This window comes from Lytechinus variegatus, chromosome 1, assembly GCF_018143015.1.
Source record: "Lytechinus variegatus isolate NC3 chromosome 1, Lvar_3.0, whole genome shotgun sequence".
Taxonomy (NCBI): domain Eukaryota; kingdom Metazoa; phylum Echinodermata; class Echinoidea; order Temnopleuroida; family Toxopneustidae; genus Lytechinus; species Lytechinus variegatus.
In genome coordinates, this window is record NC_054740.1 from 73,546,270 (window position 1) to 73,565,163 (window position 18,894).

Sequence of the window (18,894 nt, forward strand, 5' to 3'; positions counted from 1 at the left end):
TGCAATTCTGTGCCGGACTGACTACACTGGTGGAAAAAAAGAGGCGGATTTTGAGATCAAATTCCACCTATTTTGATCTTGGATAGTGCTTTTTTGTGACGATCTCATATCAGTAAAATACATATGTCACCATTTTTAGTCGCATAAAGATTACAGGAATCGATCATTCGCTATTTTAAGACAGTTTTCTTGCGAAATCTACACAGTCCCGCCCTGAGGACTCCCTGGAATCTCTGGATCACACTCACAGCGAGGTAACGGCGACGAGGGAACAAAATGGCAGCAGCTTTGAATCAACTTTTCTCTAGGCTAGGAAGTATTGGTATTGGTGTTGCAGTTGTAGGAGGCATTGCAAATTCGGCCTTATATAATGGTGAGGAAATCTATGACGAGATTATATTTTTAGTGAATGTGGACTACTGGACGTGGTGAATCTCGCTAAGTTTATGTGAATTGTGTTTTGTGTTAACTGTGTGACTGTGTCTGAGTCAGTGAGCATGTACGTACTATCACTCATTCTGATTCTATGATGAACAAGGTATAACCTTGTTCTCTGTTATTCCTCCCTGTGTGGTGAAATAAAGGTTGGCAATGTTTGGCTTATTTTCTCTTTTTCTTTGGGACAAATGCCTGATTTTTTGACACTGTCGGGTTCCATTACAGCTATTCATCATATAATTTGGCTCGTAATTGCGTAAGCAATGGTAAGACAGTAAATTTAATTTTTTGAATTATTTTATCTTAATTGAAATAGGGATTGAAAAACTACAATTGTTGTGCCAATTTACTTTCCACTGCACAATAAAGGCTGTTAAAAATATGCCCAAAATACAAGTTTTTGAGCACCCCGGTGAGTACAAAAATTACCCCAACCATGCCAACTTCCCAAGTTACTAATGAAAAATAAATTGAAACTCAAACTGTATGGAAATTAGTATTTTTGGTGATATTTTAATGATTTTTTATTTTGAAATTGATATTATTTTTAAAGAATTAAAAAACGAAAAATCTGTTATGAAAAGATGGGAAGAGCTTACGGCCGTGATTACGTCACCATCTTGATTTCTTTGTCTTCTGGCGACAGCACGCAAATCGTCGCCATCTTGATTTCTTTGTCTTCCGCTTGGCGACAGCCTGCAAATCGTCGCCATCTTGATTTCTTTGTCTTCCGCTTGGCGACAGCATGCAAATTGCGCGAGTTGTGTGCTGTCGCCAACCGGAAGACAAAGAAATCAAGATGGCGACGTAAACATGGCTGTAAGCTCTTCCCATCTTTTCATAAAAAAATTCTCATTTTTTTTAAAGGAATTCTTCTTTAAAAATAAAATTAATATCGCAGAAATGTTGGAAATGAAGTTGGACCCCATGTACATGTTTGTTTTAGGGCTACATCTTTTAGATGGAAAGTAGAATTCTCGGGGGCGAAAGTTTCAGGTTTTGTACCCGTACGTGGCTGAATATAGCTTGGGATCCCAGGCGTCAGTGGGAAGTGACCATACGTAGAGTATATGACTTTTACTCCCCAGATGCCTCCAGTCCAGGCTATACTAATATATGTATCATAATCATACTAGACCAAAAGCTTTGGTCTCTGTTATGTTGGTTGTTCTGCTGAACTCCGTTGGCTCCACTCACCAAATACAGAGACCAAAGTTCTAGCTCGATCTGTACAGGCCAACAGGGGACTCAATGGCCATACATGTATGTTTATGTATTAAGTTCAGATAAAGCAGGGAAGTGAAGTTGTGCGACAGCAGGAGTAGGTCGCTGTTTTCCCCTTTTTAAGTTTATTTTCCCTGTTTTGGTGCATTTCAGGCCAATATGGAATAGTAATCTTACTTTATGTATTTTTATGAAATAAAGACAAAAATCATTGAGCCCCGTCAGGGGTATTTAACATTGTTAACCCCCTAATGGTGGCTACACGAAAGCAAGCCATCTGTGTATGAGGAGAAATAAAAAAAATGGAAAATTTAAGAAACTTCTCGAAACAGACGGCTGCCAGCTCTCTAGTAAGTATCGTACCTCAATTGATGTTCGTGCAGGCTCCACTTCGCTATCGCTACACTACGCTCCACCTACCCTAGAAAGCTGGCAGCCAGCAGCCGTCTGTTTCGAGGAGTTTTTCCACATTTTTTTTTCTCGTACACAGACGACTCGCTATCATGCAGCCACCATTAAGGGGTTAACAATGCAAAATCCCCCTGACGAGGCTCATCGAATTTTGTCTTTATTTCATAAAAATATATTAAAAGAATAATGATGTAAATAGGATAAAAAATCAGATCCAAAATCGATCAGCAGTTAAGCTTCTAAAATTGAATTGAAAATTGAATCGGCGATGTTTAAAAACATGAAAAACAAAGGAATACATCAAAATTTTGTTCACGGTCGCACGCATCTTCCTGAAAAAGTCACAAAGACGAATGAATTGGAAGGGAAGTCGCCAACACGTGTGATCGTTTAGAACATGTTTTAAAGGGGTTTTAAGGTGTAACTGCTCTAAAATAAACCAAGTGATTTAGAAAGATAAACGAGAGATGCATCTTCAAAGCAAATTCGCAGAGGAAAATAAAATGAAAATATTTCTCATAGATCACAGGTTAATGAACAATCGGACGATCAGCGGGAGTCTGCGGGACATCTTTTATTTTTAGGTGCTAGCGATTTGAATTATTTGAATGATCTCTTGATCTCATACGACGCATGCAAGTGCAAATGAAATGTAGTAGAAGTCGCAACTCGCAAGCACACGCCATGATTCGGAACATGTCATTAAAATGCTTTGGGGAGCTTGTGTTTTCAAATCAATTTCTTACTATCTTATTAAATTTTGATTTCCAAGAAGAAATATAAATGAAGCATCTCCCGACGAAGTTGCAAAAGACAAATAAATGATGTAAGAGAGTAGCGCAGTGATCTCCGTCAGTAATGCAACCTTTAAAAGTTCACGGCGGCGTCCGCTATCACCACGAGGTTGAAGAGAAGATATCTATCCTCGTAAACATCGTCAGAGATACATGTAATACCCCATCTTTCTCCCTAATTAAAAATCTTGAAATATGTTCTGAATGATCACTCACTGTAGCTACATGTAGATCTACGCCAATATTTTATATCTGATTTTTTCCTTCAAGGGGCATGATCAAAGATCGTTAGGTGATCGCCGATTGTGGTAAAACTGGTTGTCGATTTTAAAATCGGTTGCAGCCTTATAAAAGAACTCTACCAAAATATAAAAAAACTATTATTCCGTTTTGGCTCAAAATTAACCAAAAACAGGGAAAAAACAGTGACTTTGGCTGTCACGCAAATTCACTTCCCTGTTTTTTTCCAAACTTAAAACATGGCCATTAAGCCCCCTGTATAGATTGAGCTAGAACTTCGGTCTTCTGTCTCTGTATTTGGTGAGTAGAGCCAACAGAGTTCAGCGGAACAACCAACATGACAGAGACCGAAGCTTTTTGTCTACTCCTACCCAAACTTAAAGTTCCGAACATGATTTAGGAGGGTACAAAATTCGCCCGGATACTCCGAGTCTACAGGGGAAAAAAAGCATATTTATTGTAAAAATTATATTTCAAAATTGCGTAAAAAAAAAGAAAGCTTAATTTCTTAACATCCTAATTTCGCTCCATATCCATCCTCCGGTTAACCTCAAATTTGGTGATTTAGTCGAGCCAACATGGAGTTCCTCACTCCTCACACGTAAAAATAATTTGCCGCTGATTTCAAAACATCGCATGCGCGTCTTTTGCGCGAGTTTCTGAGCTCAGTCCTGGCGCATGTGTGGGGACAGTTTCAATAGTATAGCTATACTGTGATACTGTCCCCTCACCATGGGATACACAGTTTGTTTTTGCACACAGTGGGGATAGATCTACACCTGTGATGCTACAGTATTACATGAAATCGTGCTCGTTTAGCAACGAGATGGGGACAGTTTACCAATGTGATAACAAGAAATGATCGAGAAAGAAGAAGACAGAATGGGGGGGGTCTCACCAGGAAAAGTGTGCCCCTTCAAATTAAATCAGTGTAGACTCATTCAAAACGTTTGGGTATTATGATTACCGGTATCATTATTTACAATGTATTGTCATTGCTATTATTGTCATGATTATTAATCTTTATTTTTGTATTATCATTATTATTTCTATCATTCTTTATTATTATTCTTTATCACCATCCTTATTATTCTTTCTTATTATCATTATTGAATTTTGATTATAATTATCATTATTATTTTATTAATTATCGAAAAGTGTACAGTGTACCTCTGGCCTTCCGTCCATCGATTCCATTCCACAGACTCATTTAAAATTTTTGAGTTTTATTAGATAATTATCAATTTTATCATCATTGTTATTATAATCAATTAATGATAAAAAAACAAAAGCAGACAACAAATGCTGAGTGAGAGAGGAGAGGAGAGAGTCAGCAAGAGAGATGAAGTGAATTCTATATATAGTTTGCAAAAAGAAGAGCCAGGGATAATCAAATCAAAATGCCATTTCTTGAAGTGAGTAGGTATTTGTTTCTTTTGGGGGCTAACAAATATTCAATTTGTCTCTGTTTCTTGACAAAGCATTTAAATGCATTAAAATTGGGGAGGTTGTTTTTAAATTTAACAAGTGTATTGTAATATTTCAAAAGCAAAAACAAACTTATCACCACAAATACCAAATAATTTTTCAAAAATAGTTAAATAAATAGAATTTTCACATTTCTGAGAGATTACATCCAAAACATCTTGCAAGATTGGAGTTACCTTATCACATTCGCAAAATATATGAACCAATGTTTCATCTCTGGTATCACACAAGATAATCTTTTCTTTTAATCTTGTGAAGAAACTCATTTAGAGCGAGAGCCTTATGGAAAATCTTAAAATAAAGGGATCTAAATTTTGTATCAATATTACAAGAAAGAAGTGTGTACTTTTTCCTCAGTTCAAAGTAATAGGTACATGTACATTATCACACCAAGAAAAGTATCTCTTGTTGGGAACATCAGAGCCAAATAGAGTAATCTATGCATTCTTTGGGACTTTCTTTCTGCTTTAAAAAAGCTTTTGGACCATAGTTTTATCAACTTCAACTTTATCAACATCAGAATTCCCAATCCATTTTCCAGGTATATTTTCAATAAAAAATAAATTTCCTTCTATCTTCAGCAGGAATACCAATTCTTTAAATATTTTATGGCCCTGAAAAGGAGGGTTGAATAAGTCAGAAACCAGGATTGGAAAAAAAGATAAGATTTCGAACGAATGGATCTATTGAACCAAAGATATTGACAAGCACTTAGATCTGAATATTTATGACCATCAAATTCTATGTACAGTAGCTTCCTAGCTATATAAGATACATTGTACCAAACAGCATGTTAAATATTACCAAGTGACTTTCTGGAGCAAAGAAATTCCACAAAAAACATCATTGAATTTTTCTAAAAAAGAAAATTCAATACATTTCCAGGGGGGGGGGGGGATATAATTTATATCAAGAATATTTTTCACCCACCATTTTTTGAGCATTCGCAAAAGTTACATGATCAATAATTTTTCAAGCCACATTCAATATAGTTATTACACCTATACAGTGCGTATAAAAAAAACGGGTCAGATTTGAAGTCTATAAATTTTTTGTTTCAAATTATGATCTCTATATTTTGGTGTCAATACGTGCTCTGGAGTCTTATCGTTCAAATGCCATTAAAAGAATTTAGTTTCGTTCATGCTTGAGCGAACACGGAATGTTTTTGTCTGGGGTAAAAAAGGAGGCTTGCGCCAAAATGGCATAAAATGATAAATATGATGGTCGGTCTTCTTGCTAATCAGCAGATTTCCTCTTAACCTTTTCATTATCTTTGCCATAATTTTCGAATAATGCGGTCAAAATTCAGTTCCAAATCTACTTATTTGCTTGAATAGTTCTGTTGTTGTTCCTTTTTAATATGTTCTATTTTAGCTTTGAATATTCCTTCTTTAGGCAAGAACTTATTTTTTAACCAAAGTACGGGAGAGCGTGTTTATTCTTTCATTGTGTGCTACAAAAAGTGGCATACTGTGGGGTGGAGGCTCGGGGTGCTCCCACCCCCCCCCCCCATAAAAAATTATGACCAAGGAGAAAAAGTGGAAAGGAAACTAACAGAAAACATAGAAAGTGAAATATATCATTTTCTGAATATTATGTCAAAATCACAAAATTTGATATTTGCATTAAAAAGTGGAAATTTTTGCTTCCTCGCTTCACTTTTTAATACATTTTACCCGATCTGCCATATTTTGCTCCTTCAAAATTGACTCAATACACAATTGCCATAGAAAGACATAAATCCTTTCCTGTTTGTCCTATCAAGCACAAAATTAAACTTGGTGAAGGATTCAATAACCCCTTGATAATAGGATTCATGTCTTTTATAGGTAACATAACATAATTTGTTTCACATAATAATTATTAAAGGTACCATAAAATAATTCGATTCACATAATAAAGGATTTGAATAATTACAAATTCTCCCAATTGATAATGCAAATCTTCTTACTTGGGTTGACAAAAAGTCTCTTCTTTTCTTACTTATGAAGGAAAATTCAAAGGTGAAAGAAGATTGAATGAAAGCAATATAATTCAGGTAAATAAATAAATATGTAAATGAAATTTGACAGCATAATTGAAAAAAATATGGCAAAGATAATGAAAAGATTAAGAGGAAGTCTGCTGATTAGTCAAAAGTCTAATCAGATTTCCCATTTCTGCCATTTTGGCGCAAGCCTCTTTTTGAACCCCAGACAAAAACGTCCCGTGTTCGCTCAAGCATGAACATTTTTTTTTAAAATGGTATTTCAAAGATAAGATCTTAGAGCATCTATTAACATCAAAATATAGATATAATAATTTGAAACAGATTTTTTATAGACTTTTCAAAACTGTCCCGCTTTTTTGATACACACTGTATAAGAAAGATTTCTCATCCGCCAGCAACTTAAAGCTTGCTGAATTCTTTTCAATTTGACTTCGTAATGGAGATCAAAGATCCATTTGGATCTCTATAGAGACATTTCATCTTAAGATTTATAGAGTTTTTATAAATAAGAATTGCTACACCATGGCTATTAGAAATAAAGGAAGCAAAAAAAGGCATGGTCACCCCACTGAGAATGCCTCAATCTTTCATCATCACTACCTGAGTGAGTTTCTTGAAGAAGCAGTCACAATCAAGGGAGCGAAATTAATGAAAAATCTTTCTCCTTTTAACATACATGTAGTCCTGCATCCCTCGACAATTGATTGAATGTAGTTTTATATATATAATCAATTTTGAAATAACACTGAAACATATTTGACAACATTAAAAATCCAAGCCCATGGAGGTACATCATACATGTATAATGTTCAAAATGAAAGAGTAGCGACTGCAAGAGAGATAAAAAGGAATAACTTTAGCTGCCATGAAATTAAATATTGAAAAACTGCCAGAAAACAAGGAATAGGGAATAAAAATATGTTTAAAAAAAAATCAACCAGGACCACAAAAAAAGACAATTTGTAAAAAAAAAAAATGATTTATAAAACTAGACATTAATTCATCATGTGGACAAATTGAGGAATGTAGAATATCTAGTTTTGAGGAAAAGTAATCTCCCATAGAGTTTACACACAAAATGAGCCTAAATGACTTGCCTCTATAAATTGCCAATTTTTCAGGATGATCCGTTTATTGAAATGAAAAATAAAGGCATCAATTCAGAGAGAGTAAGCCCTCAGCTACAACATATTGAAAATTGGATGAAAATTGACCAACATTTACAGAGTTAGAGTCATATTTGCATAATTATGATGTCATAACACGCAAAATTGAAATTTTGAGTTTCGACGCTATTTTGATGATGTCATGATATACATGTAATTGAGGGTCAAATGAGACATATCTATGATTTATACTCGAAATAAGAAGATAAAAAATGGGGGTCCCTCTTCATTCTGAATGGCAACAGTGAATTTTCAATACCATGTTTTTGCCCATATATGGCCTTTAGTTTAATAGAGCTCATGCGCACGTATGCTGAATACTTTAATGGATGCTCAATTGCTCATTCCCTCATTAATGATCATAGAGAGCTGATCGAGGTATCAATTCGATCAGAACAGGATCAGAATTATATGAATTATATTATTAATTCAGACACATACATGAAAAAACAGCGATTTTACTTTGCGTAACACCGCTACGCACTAAAATACGTGCGCACAAAATGTTGAAATGACCTGAAATGTATCCAATATTAATCATAGGCAATTTTGGCGTGCAGCCGTGCACGTACGTGCATCATGACCTTTGATGACATCTACATGTACAATTTCCAGCTTTACTCTCTGGAATTCCGAATATGACAAGATTCTTTTGCCTATTCCGGTTCTCAAGGTCATCCAGCTTATTTGTAAGCCACTCATTTTCTTTTTCCACAATGTCAACCTCTTTCAGGATCTTTTCTTCTACCTCAAAATCCAGACTCTGTATTTTTTCTTCCTGTTCTTTGATCTTTATTGTTAGTTTCTCAATCAAACTGTCAATTTTTATGTCCAGTCTGACTTCAAACACCTTAAACCACTGTGCCCCCCCCCCAAAAAAAATTGTGGAAGTCTTCTTCTTCCTCTATCATTCCTTGTCGCATTGCGAACTGTCCCCATCTTGTTGCTGAATGAGCACGATTTCATGTGAGGGGGACAGTATCACAAGTATTGTATACTGTACTGTTGGAGCTATACCCACTGCGTGCAAAACGAACTGAGTATCCCATATAGCACGGGGGCTGTATCACAAGTATAGCTTACTGTTGGAGCTTTCACCACTGCGTGCAAAATGAACTTTGCATCCCTTGGCATAGGGACTGCATCACGAGTTATGTTGAAACTGTTGAAACTGTCCCCACTGCCGTGAAAATCAAAATTGATTTCCCGTAGAGTGGGGACTGTACCACGACCACATATAGGGAAAGAATCCAAGTGTGGTACACTGTGTGTTATCAATTCGCAAGCTACAGAGCTGTGCGCGAGTTGGGGCTGTGTTCTGGAGAAAGGAAGTGATTTTTATGCATTCTGGTACCGGTAGGCGTGATTCTAATAATATCCATTTTTTTATATGACGATTATGCCAAAAAATTATATCCAACTTTACAAGAAAATATGTAAATTTTTGAAAATTTACCTTTGAATTTATATTTCAGCTGAATTTTAGCCATGCTGTAATTGTATGTTAACACTTTTCCTTCCGCTCCCCTTCCTCGCAGTCGATGCTGGACACAGAGCTGTCATCTTTGACCGATTTGCAGGAGTGAAGGATTATGTTATGGGAGAGGGAACACATTTTCTCATCCCCCTTGTCCAGAGACCTATCATCTATGACTGTAGGAGTCGACCAAGAAATGTACCCGTCACTACTGGTAGTAAAGGTGAGTGTTGATTCTTAATGGTTAGCCTGTACATTCTCTAGTTCAAAGCTTGTGTCTAGATGTGAGGAGTAGAACATAAATTCATCTGAGACTGATTAAATAGTGTGCATAATGTGTATAATTGTGAGAACTCATAATTTTTTGTTTTATTTCATTTGCTGAAATGTGTGAACATATTGGAAGAAACTCCCATCACAACCCGGTTTTCTTCTGGGTCTGAACATGGAGCAAAATGGCTTGCACACCAAAATAAGCATACAAGCTTTATCGGGTGCACAGGATTACTCAATTTCAGGAACACTAACCTGCCTTGTTTGTGTGTAGGAATTGATACAAAATTTCAGGAAATTTTGTAGACTTCAGAAGCATACAATGTAAGAAATGTTTGAATTGAAAATCCATTTGTAATTGTTTTGCATATTTTCATGGCTCTGTTCGCGCTCATTTCATTTTTCTCCATGCTGTAGATCTGCAGAATGTGAACATCACTCTTCGTATCCTGTTCCGGCCAATAGTTTCTGAACTTCCCAAGCTCTATGTCAACCTTGGTGAAGACTACGATGACAGAGTCCTTCCGTCTATCACCAATGAAGTTCTTAAAGCAGTTGTGGTAAGCGACCCTGAAGAGATACATGTAGTAGGGAGATTTAGATTTGTGGCACACATTCTCTGACGTTATTTGGCAAAAAGTGTTGCTACATGTATTCTCTTACGCAAGATATTTTATCTTTTTTCTTCTTAGATTGTTCTTTGGACCTGATGTTGCCATTATAAAATGATCATCTCCCTTATTTCTCAATATGCTTCTGGGCCCATCTATCATCCTCTCGAATTTCTAATGCACTCCCCTGAAACACATCATATACAGCTAAAGCTGCATAATTAATGATATCATAGAGCTATAGCTCCATGATGATATCATACGTAATTGTACTTTCTGAATGTCCTTGATATCAATCATAAATGATGCTTTACCACGCACAACTAAGCAAAACTTTTTGTTTAACCATGGAGCTATTAATAGCTATGGTTTAATCATATATGCGCATTGTCTCTGCAGGCAGGCGAGCCTATAGTCTCAGACGTTTTCAGATGGTGACAGCGTCAAAATCATTGAATGAACTTTGTATATGTTGTGGTATCAACATTGACATAGTTTCAAAATAGTGTCATAGTACTGTATCATAACTTTTTTCATATTTTCAGGCTCAGTTTGATGCTGGAGAGCTGATCACACAGAGAGAAGTTGTATCACAAAGGGTCAATGAGGAACTTGTTGAAAGAGCACACCAGTTTGGAATCATTTGTGATGATATCGCATTGGTAAGTAGTGCGTAGTTTGGATCTATGAAAGTAGGTTTACAAGGTTGCACAATTTCCATTGTTCATTCTGCATTCTGTCTGTAGCCCTAGAATGGCTGGATTAGTGGGAGGAGGGGAACCAATGTACCCTCAGCATTTTCTGCGTCAATGCTGTACAGACATACATTTTGTTGTCAGACCAGAACCAGCTCCGAAACAAGATATTGTTTAAAAAGTCAATGTATTTAGTGTTCTTACCTTATTTTTAAAAACATATTTCACTCTCAATTTGCTAAAATTAAGTAATAGTCTCAGGCGCCGCTTTTTCCTGCGGCGGCGGGGTCAACATTGAAATGTTAAGTTTTTGATATGTCATCCGGATCTAGTTCATGAAACTTTGATAGAAGAGTAATCAAGTATCACTGAACATCCTGCCTGAGTTTGAGGTCACATGATTAAGGTCAAATCTTAGTTAAGGTCAATGGACCTAGTATTTCATTATGGATGGTGTTTTTGGTGAAGAGCTATTCTTTGTTTTCAAACCCAGCAATGTATTGAATTGTGTTATGCAGGCAAGACTGCCAGATGCATTACACTTGTTTCAGCTTAATCTGCCACAATTTGTCTTGTGGCAGGTCATTGATGAATGTAGGTTCGTATTGTAGTTCTAACAGTGCTATATGAAGTATCGAGAAGATGCATTTAACAGTGATATTTTTCCTTCTTCAGACCCATCTGACGTTTGGTCGTGAGTTCACCCAGGCTGTTGAGATGAAGCAGGTTGCTCAGCAAGAAGCAGAGAGGGCGAGGTTCCTTGTAGAGAAGGTAAGAGGCCTATTCTTGTCTGATTGTAATTGAATTAATTCAGGGTTGGTTCGCAAGCAATGACAGGCCGTCATCCGAGTTAACTGTCAGTTATACGTTCTTCTCAGCCAATCAAAATGACAGAAAGTTTGCAGATGATAAATGTTCATGACACCTATGTTTAATGGGGAACTGTCCTCCAAGGATCTCAGCCAAACATTGAATACTAAAGTACCAGCCTTTGTACACCAGCAAACAACAGCTTCCAGTTTGCTTGTCTGTGCCACTCCTAAGCTACCCTTGGTGCACTGCTTGCTGTACCCATACCATGAGGTGCACATACAAAGATTCCCAAAGAAAGATGAATCATGATTTTGTTGTACTTTATTTTTTCAGTCTCAGACGTATCTTTATTCTGTGAGAATTGTTCACTTCCCAATTTGATCTCATTTCTCTGACATAGGCTGAGCACCAGAAGCAGGCTGCCATTACCACCGCAGAGGGAGACTCCATCGCTGCCTCACTCCTCTCCAAAGCCTTTGCCAACGCAGGCAACGGTCTCATTGAGCTGAGGAAGCTGGAAGCTGCTGAGGACATCGCCTATCAGATGTCAAGATCACGTAATGTCTCCTACCTACCACAAGGTCAACAGACGTTACTTAGCCTTCCTCAGTGATAGCTTATTGTAATCCCATAATCCTATACATATAAAATCAGATTTGATGTACTTGACAAAGCCCTCCCAACAAGATTGATTCCATAATCTTGAGTAAGCTTGGCTTTATATGGAATGGAGATGTAAATTTCAAAAGCACTAATGAAGCATTGGTATTCTTTTGAGTGAAGATATCTAGGACATTGAATAAAACCCTTGAGGGTCTTTTGGCTCTTTTATATGATAAATATCAGTTTCCATATGCATGAGATTCACAGCCATTTTAGGCTTGGAATTAACATTAAATATATTTTCTTCATCTGTCAATTCTAACTATTTGTGTGACCAATTATCAAATGATACAATGCATACATAAATTTCATTCGGAAATTTTGTTAACAGTATTTTGACCTATTGTACATGATAATCACTTCCAGGCTTTTGGAGACATTTCTACTGTACATTCAATATTTAGTGCTATAGCTGTTTGTTGTTCTTGATTTTTCTTATATCCAGTGATAATTTTGGGAGAATGTTTTAAGATGGATAGCACTCTGTGTAACATCATCCAGGGGGTGTTATATAGATAGTAAACCATTAGGCAATATTGAATTAGACATGGGTCTCTCTTCATATCATTTTTATCCATAGTGGATCCATATCTCATCTTTGCCTTCATAATACATTGAGAAGGATACAGTTCCTAACATTTTATTGATGTACCGGTATTCTATATTGGAAAGAAGATGTTTGTTACCTTTGTATTGCCATGAAACTGATTATGTGACTTCTATTTGGAATTTACAGATTCACTGAGATGTGTATAAAATGTAAACTAATGATCAATTGTATATAGTTCCCTTTGTTGTTATTTTGTTGTATAACTCATTGGCCCGAATTCACAAAAGTTGGTTTTGAAAACCCACGGTTGAGTCCATGGTTTTAATGCAGATTTCCTGTATAAATTACGCTTAATTTACCGCGTATCGGGCGCGTGTATAAAACATGTCCAATGCTGATGCGCGCATTTGTCACAGTGCGCCAAATTGACGCCTGTTACCATGGTTAGATACGCTATTTTATTCATGAGTCCACTGTTTGAAGAGTGGACTCATGAATAAAAACAGTGGACTAATGAATAAAATAGGTGTAGGTTTTCGTCGGGGAGGGGCTACTTCCCCTACCAAGGCTGGACGCAGGCTTGGTGGTGCCCCCAAAGTTTCATGAAATAAAGTCTTGTCCCGTACACATGCTCTTTTTAAATACAGTACTGTAGAGCTTAGGGAGAGGAGAGAAAAAGACAAATTACAAGAAGAGGAAAAAGGAGACTGGGGTTAGAGGAAAACGGATAAGAAATAAAATGAGGAGGAGAAAATAGAACGAGGGAATGGAATGAAAAGTATAAAAAAGAATCGATGAGTGGAGTCGAAGAAGGAGGAGGAGAAGTAGGGGAGAGAGATGGATGACCAGGGGCGTAACAGGCGTCGCGAGAAGTATATTGACTTGAACACTGGAATTTTATGCCCCATGTGAACAGATAATTTAATTATCTCAGTCACCAGTCTTACTGCGAGAGCGTAACGCGAGCGAAATTTTGAATTCTATGTAATGACCTAAAAGATTTATGTCGACATATATTATTGGGAGTTAATAGAGAATTGATGAGAAAATTTTCAAACTTTAAGTTAACGAACGAAAAAGCTTTTTTTGAGCTCTTTAAAGCTTTGATAGGATGCGTATGACACCATTTACTACACATCTTTTTTTCTTCAAAATTTCGGGGGTGGGGAGCAAGTGGGTGCCAACTCACTGGAGGCAAATCCCCCTTGGTGCCGTAACTGGTCCGGGGCGAGTGCCCGGAACCTCGTGATGTTTTCAAACATTGCAGATGGCCACTATTTATCAATCCGCTGGTACACACACAACACATAACTTCAAAGCAGTTGCGGATAATGATAATAACAAAAAGAATAATAACGAAATATTTTGAGGCAGCACAACATAGCAAAAATATAATGTGGTAGAATTTGTAAAAAGTCACCACGAGCGAAGCGAGCCAGAAAAATTTGCCATTTTATAAAATGATTTTGAAATTAAATTCTAAATAATTATGTGATAGAAGCTATGGAAATTTACGGTAAATCTAGCAGGCGTAAAGCTTTCCTTTTATTATTATACTTATATAGGTTATGATCGATATATACACAACAAAAAAGTAAGTCCCCCTTAAACAAACATCAATGATTTCCCAACCAATGCGAGTTTTTAGTACATTTTTATATGAGCGTGTAGGTAATTTTATAAGCTACCCTCTGAGTAAATGCTGTGGACTTATTTTGCATCATGCTTCAGTGAGCACCGTCAGAAGGCAAAAATGTCACTTTTCAAAAGTCACAAGCCAAATATGACTTTGATTCCATTTTACTGGAACTAATTCCACATTCTTATCATGAAAAATAGTCAGAAGGCTGGTAAAAGGTACTTTCTAAAGTACGATACAATTTTTTTCGGCTAAATTTCACGGTTGAATAAACACAAGTCCAAATTTGCAATAATTCGATTTTTTTTACACATTTATATCAGTAAGTATGAAAGAATATGATGACAGTTATTTTTGGGAAGAGTATCTTCAACAATATTCATCGTTTCACGGTTCAATGAATATTTGATAAAAACAAAAAATACGATTTTCAAATATCATAGGCAAGTATTGTTTCATTTTGGTAACTGAAAATGATTTTTTTCTCAACTTTTTCGTTATGTTTACGACCATTTAACATGCTTCAATGATTCAAAGGCGTTTAATTAAACATGAATGAACATGTGGAATGTGATGCTCTCTTTTTTACGTTATTGGAAAAAATACAATTTGTAACTATGGATATCTGTTAAAAACCTCCTTGCATAGTTCATTTGATTTGATTTTCATAAAAATCACGATGTTTCATGCATCAGTGAGCACACAATATTCGAAAATTATGCAAATGAGAAGAAATTTCAAAGCCTTGGCCCCACTCTGTGCCGTGTTGAATGATTATTTTGGTGTGCGCGCCTTTTGGATAGTGTTACTCTGAAGCCATGTGCGAAGTTTCATGAAATAACTGTTTGCAGAAGTAGCAAAAAAGTCCATGACCTCATTTCATATTTGTGAAAATTTTGACTTCTTCTTCTCTCATAGACTTGTGTACATTATGGGTGCATATGTTTAAGAATAAGTAACCCCTCATTCAATATGGTGGAACTTTTTTTCAAGACTGTCTTTAGCAATGTCATTTGGCAGTAATGTTTATCAACCTATGGGCAGAATTCTGTGCAAAAATGAAATCGATAGGTTTATTCATGGATGAGTGAGCACGCATCAAAGTGGGAAAATTGGTATTTTCAATGTCACAGACTCATTTTAAAGGGTAATAAAGTGAATATTGAGGGCAAATTCGGTTTCAAATGTTTTTGTTTTATCATCCATCATTTCTATCACCACACATTTTCCGAACTTAAAACATTTTCATGGTTGAGCGAGCACATTCGAAAACTTACGAATGAATACTCTTTATACGGCATAAATGTATTCTTTTCGTAACAATTTCTCATGATCAGTTTAATTTATGGGCAAATTAGTGGTGGACCCAGAATTTTGAAATGGGGGAGGGGCCTATAATCGGGGGAGCCACCAACATTTTCAAATTTTAACATGATCTAGCAAGTTGTAAAGGATACTACCATAACCCCCTATGAATATGATGATACGTCACAATACAGGGGCCGCGGAACAGTTTTCAAAGTGGGGGGGGGGGGTAGCTGAGCCAAAAGTGGAAGGGTGGGGGCTGACCATGCAAAAAATCACAATCGTATGGTCATTTTTACATTTTTGTACATACTTTTTGAAAAAAAGTTGGAGGGGGGCTGAACCACCTTCCCCGCTTTCTCAGCCCCTGCAATACAATGTGCTCACTCAACCATGAACATACCATATCAAAATTGTGTGTGGAGTGGCTAAATGATGGATAGTAAACCAGTCTAACGCCATAAATTCACCTAAAAAACAACTTTTGTCCAACATTGTATTTGCGCAATCTGAAACGCGACTCTTGTGACTTTCAAAAATGGTCATTTTTAATTCAATATTTGCTTGCTCATGCATGACTCAACCGATCAATCTCGTATTTTTCAGGAGTTGCCTAATGAGTGTAGAAAACCACCTACGAAATATCATATCTCAAAATAATTCCGTTCAAAGGTTACAGCAATTTGATTAAGGGGGACTTACTTTTTTTGTTGTGTATATAAACCTTACCTTGGCTAAGGATTTTTTTTTGTTGTCCTAGTTACGACCATTATTACATAAAATTTAGCAAGCTTATAATTATAGACGCCATCCACCTTTATTCCCGTTCTTTATATTTTTCAATTTTAAGCAGCCCGGTCATGTTATTAAGGTTTCTCTTTCTAGTCCCTTTTTTTCATATTCTGATTTTTCAATTTAGCTTTTGGCTCTACCTTCATTTCCCGTTTCTTTTTGCCTCTTTTACCCATTTTCCCGCCATTCTTGCCTGTTCCATTGAGACATATCTTTTCACTTTTTTTAATATCCTCTCTTGCTAATAATGCTAATGTATTAGTATTTCAGGGTATTTTGTACTTTCTCAAATATCCTTTCGTTCCTCTTCCCGCTTTCCTTCCATTTTCGCTATTCATGCTTTTTCTTTTTGTCACTTCCTGTTCATTTTTTCTCTTTTCCTTTCCCTTTCTCCCTTTTCTCTTTATCCAGTTCTTTTTTTTATGTTCCAGGTGAAATCGGCCAGGGTAACTAGAAAGAGAAAAGGAAAGAAATAACCTTCTTGAAAGATACAAATTCGTTCATTTCCAGGAATTTATCTCCATTTACAAAAAAATGCTCTAATTTATATTCGACCTTTAGGCCTAAATGCAAAGATAATTGAAACAAACAAAAATCATTTCTCGCACAACACAACTTTGTAAATTAAATTTACCGTACATGAATAAATTGTATCAATGTTGTTGGGTCAAAGCAAAAACATCTCGCTTAGATGAATACTAAAGTTTATAGCGTGACAAGCAAACTCCGACTTTTTATAATGTGTTCATTAAAAAAAAATCTCCATAAATATGCTGTAATACCACCTTTTCAAGAGAATAAATGCGATCGTAAAAAAAGAAAGCATAGAAGAACCATGGAGCTATTAATAGCTCTATGGAAGAACTTTGGGGTTTCGATTTGATTCGACTTCTCATCAGAGTGGTAGGCCCTACTAAAATTATGTGTGCGGGATCGATAATTTCTTCACCAGGGGCGGATCCAGCTTTCGCCAATAAGGGGGGGGGGGTATATTCTATCTATGTGCACTTTTTGCAACCGTGAACATCATGGGTATACTTATTATCTGAACAATATTGATGCGAGCACAAAACGCGAGCTGAAATTTTTTGATATTCTGACCTCAAATTTGGAAAATCTATGTTTTAGGGGTAATCAACAATATGTCAACATTCTATGCGAGCGCAAAGCGAGAGATGAAAATTTTTGATATTCTGATTTCAAGTTTAGACATTCGAGTAAGCATTTTTGGTAATCATGAACTGGATGAGTATCTAACAAAACATCTCATGCGAGCGCGAAAAAATTTGGATATTCTGACCTAAAATTTTCATTTTTTAAACACTTTGGTAGTCATGAACTGAATGGGCATCTCACCATATGAATTTGATGCGAGCAAACATGAATTTGGCGCCCCCGATCAAACATCAAATTGTAGCCCTGAAGGTCGAATATGAATTTTGCGCCCTTAGGTTGCACGTGAATTTGGCGCCCCATTACAAAGATCGGCCTTGGTATATAACATCAATTCGGCGCCCCTATGTTGAATTTCTATTCAGGGTCTCGCTATGTCGAACGTTACTTCGGCGCCCCTTGGTCAGATATCAATTCGGCGCCCCTCTCCCCTAGGTTGAACATCAATTCGGCGCCTCTATGTCAAACTTCAATTAGACGCCCTCCCCCGTCGAACATAAATTCGGCGCCCCCTATATGAACTCAATTGTGCGCCCCTAGGTCGAACATCAATTCAGCGCTCCCTCGGTTGAATTTCAATTCGGCGCCCCTAAAGTATGTCGAACGTATGTCGAATGTTGGCACCTCTAGGTAGAACATCAATTTGGTGCTCCCTCCCCCAGATTGAACATCAATTCGGAGCCCCTATATCGATCATCAATTCTGCGCCGCTAAGTAGAACATCAATTCGGCGCACCCCCCTCCCTCTACTTTTTTTCCTTCTCTCTTTCTCTCCCACCTTTTTCTTGTCTTCTCCCCATTTTTTTCTTCCTTTTCTTTCCCTCTTTTTTCCTCTTTTTGGCGCCCCCTTTTTCGCCTACCTAGGGCTACCGTCCACGAAAGCGTCCATCCCCCCCCCATAATATGCGCATGCTGTGGTAGCTCAAAAATTCATTTTTAGGTCGTGTCTTCAATCACGTTAATTGAATTGACGCATCCTTCTGAGGGGTTTATATCCCCCGATATTCTTTTCTATTATTGTTTGGGCTGACGGAGGTTTTAACTACTTGTATCGAACTCATTGATGATAAAATAGAATATGTATATATTAATGACGTCAAAAAGAAATCCACTCCTCAGCCCAGGCGGTCGTTAACAAGTGGGAAAGTT

The 18,894-nt window shown here is 36.8% G+C and overlaps 1 protein-coding gene across 1 annotated transcript; it reads left to right on the top strand.

Moving 5' to 3' along the window:
* On the top strand, positions 1-13,063 carry LOC121422462 (prohibitin-like). The gene is made up of 6 exons (XM_041617532.1): positions 1-373; positions 9,293-9,454; positions 9,922-10,064; positions 10,661-10,777; positions 11,486-11,581; positions 12,024-13,063. Exons 1-6 carry the CDS (start codon positions 277-279, stop codon positions 12,234-12,236), a joined length of 828 nt encoding a protein of 275 aa, XP_041473466.1. The 5' UTR covers positions 1-276; the 3' UTR covers positions 12,237-13,063.
* The last annotated feature ends 5,831 nt before the right edge of the window (positions 13,064-18,894 follow it).

Bases quoted from the DNA above. Each gene is read 5' to 3' on its own strand.
- LOC121422462 (XM_041617532.1), top strand. From the start codon at position 277: ATGGCAGCAGCTTTGAATCAACTTTTCTCTAGGCTAGGAAGTATTGGT. The intron at 374-9,292 runs GTGAGGAAATCT...CCTTCCTCGCAG, and splicing joins AAATTCGGCCTTATATAATG to TCGATGCTGGACACAGAGCT. The intron at 9,455-9,921 runs GTGAGTGTTGAT...TCCATGCTGTAG, and splicing joins CGTCACTACTGGTAGTAAAG to ATCTGCAGAATGTGAACATC.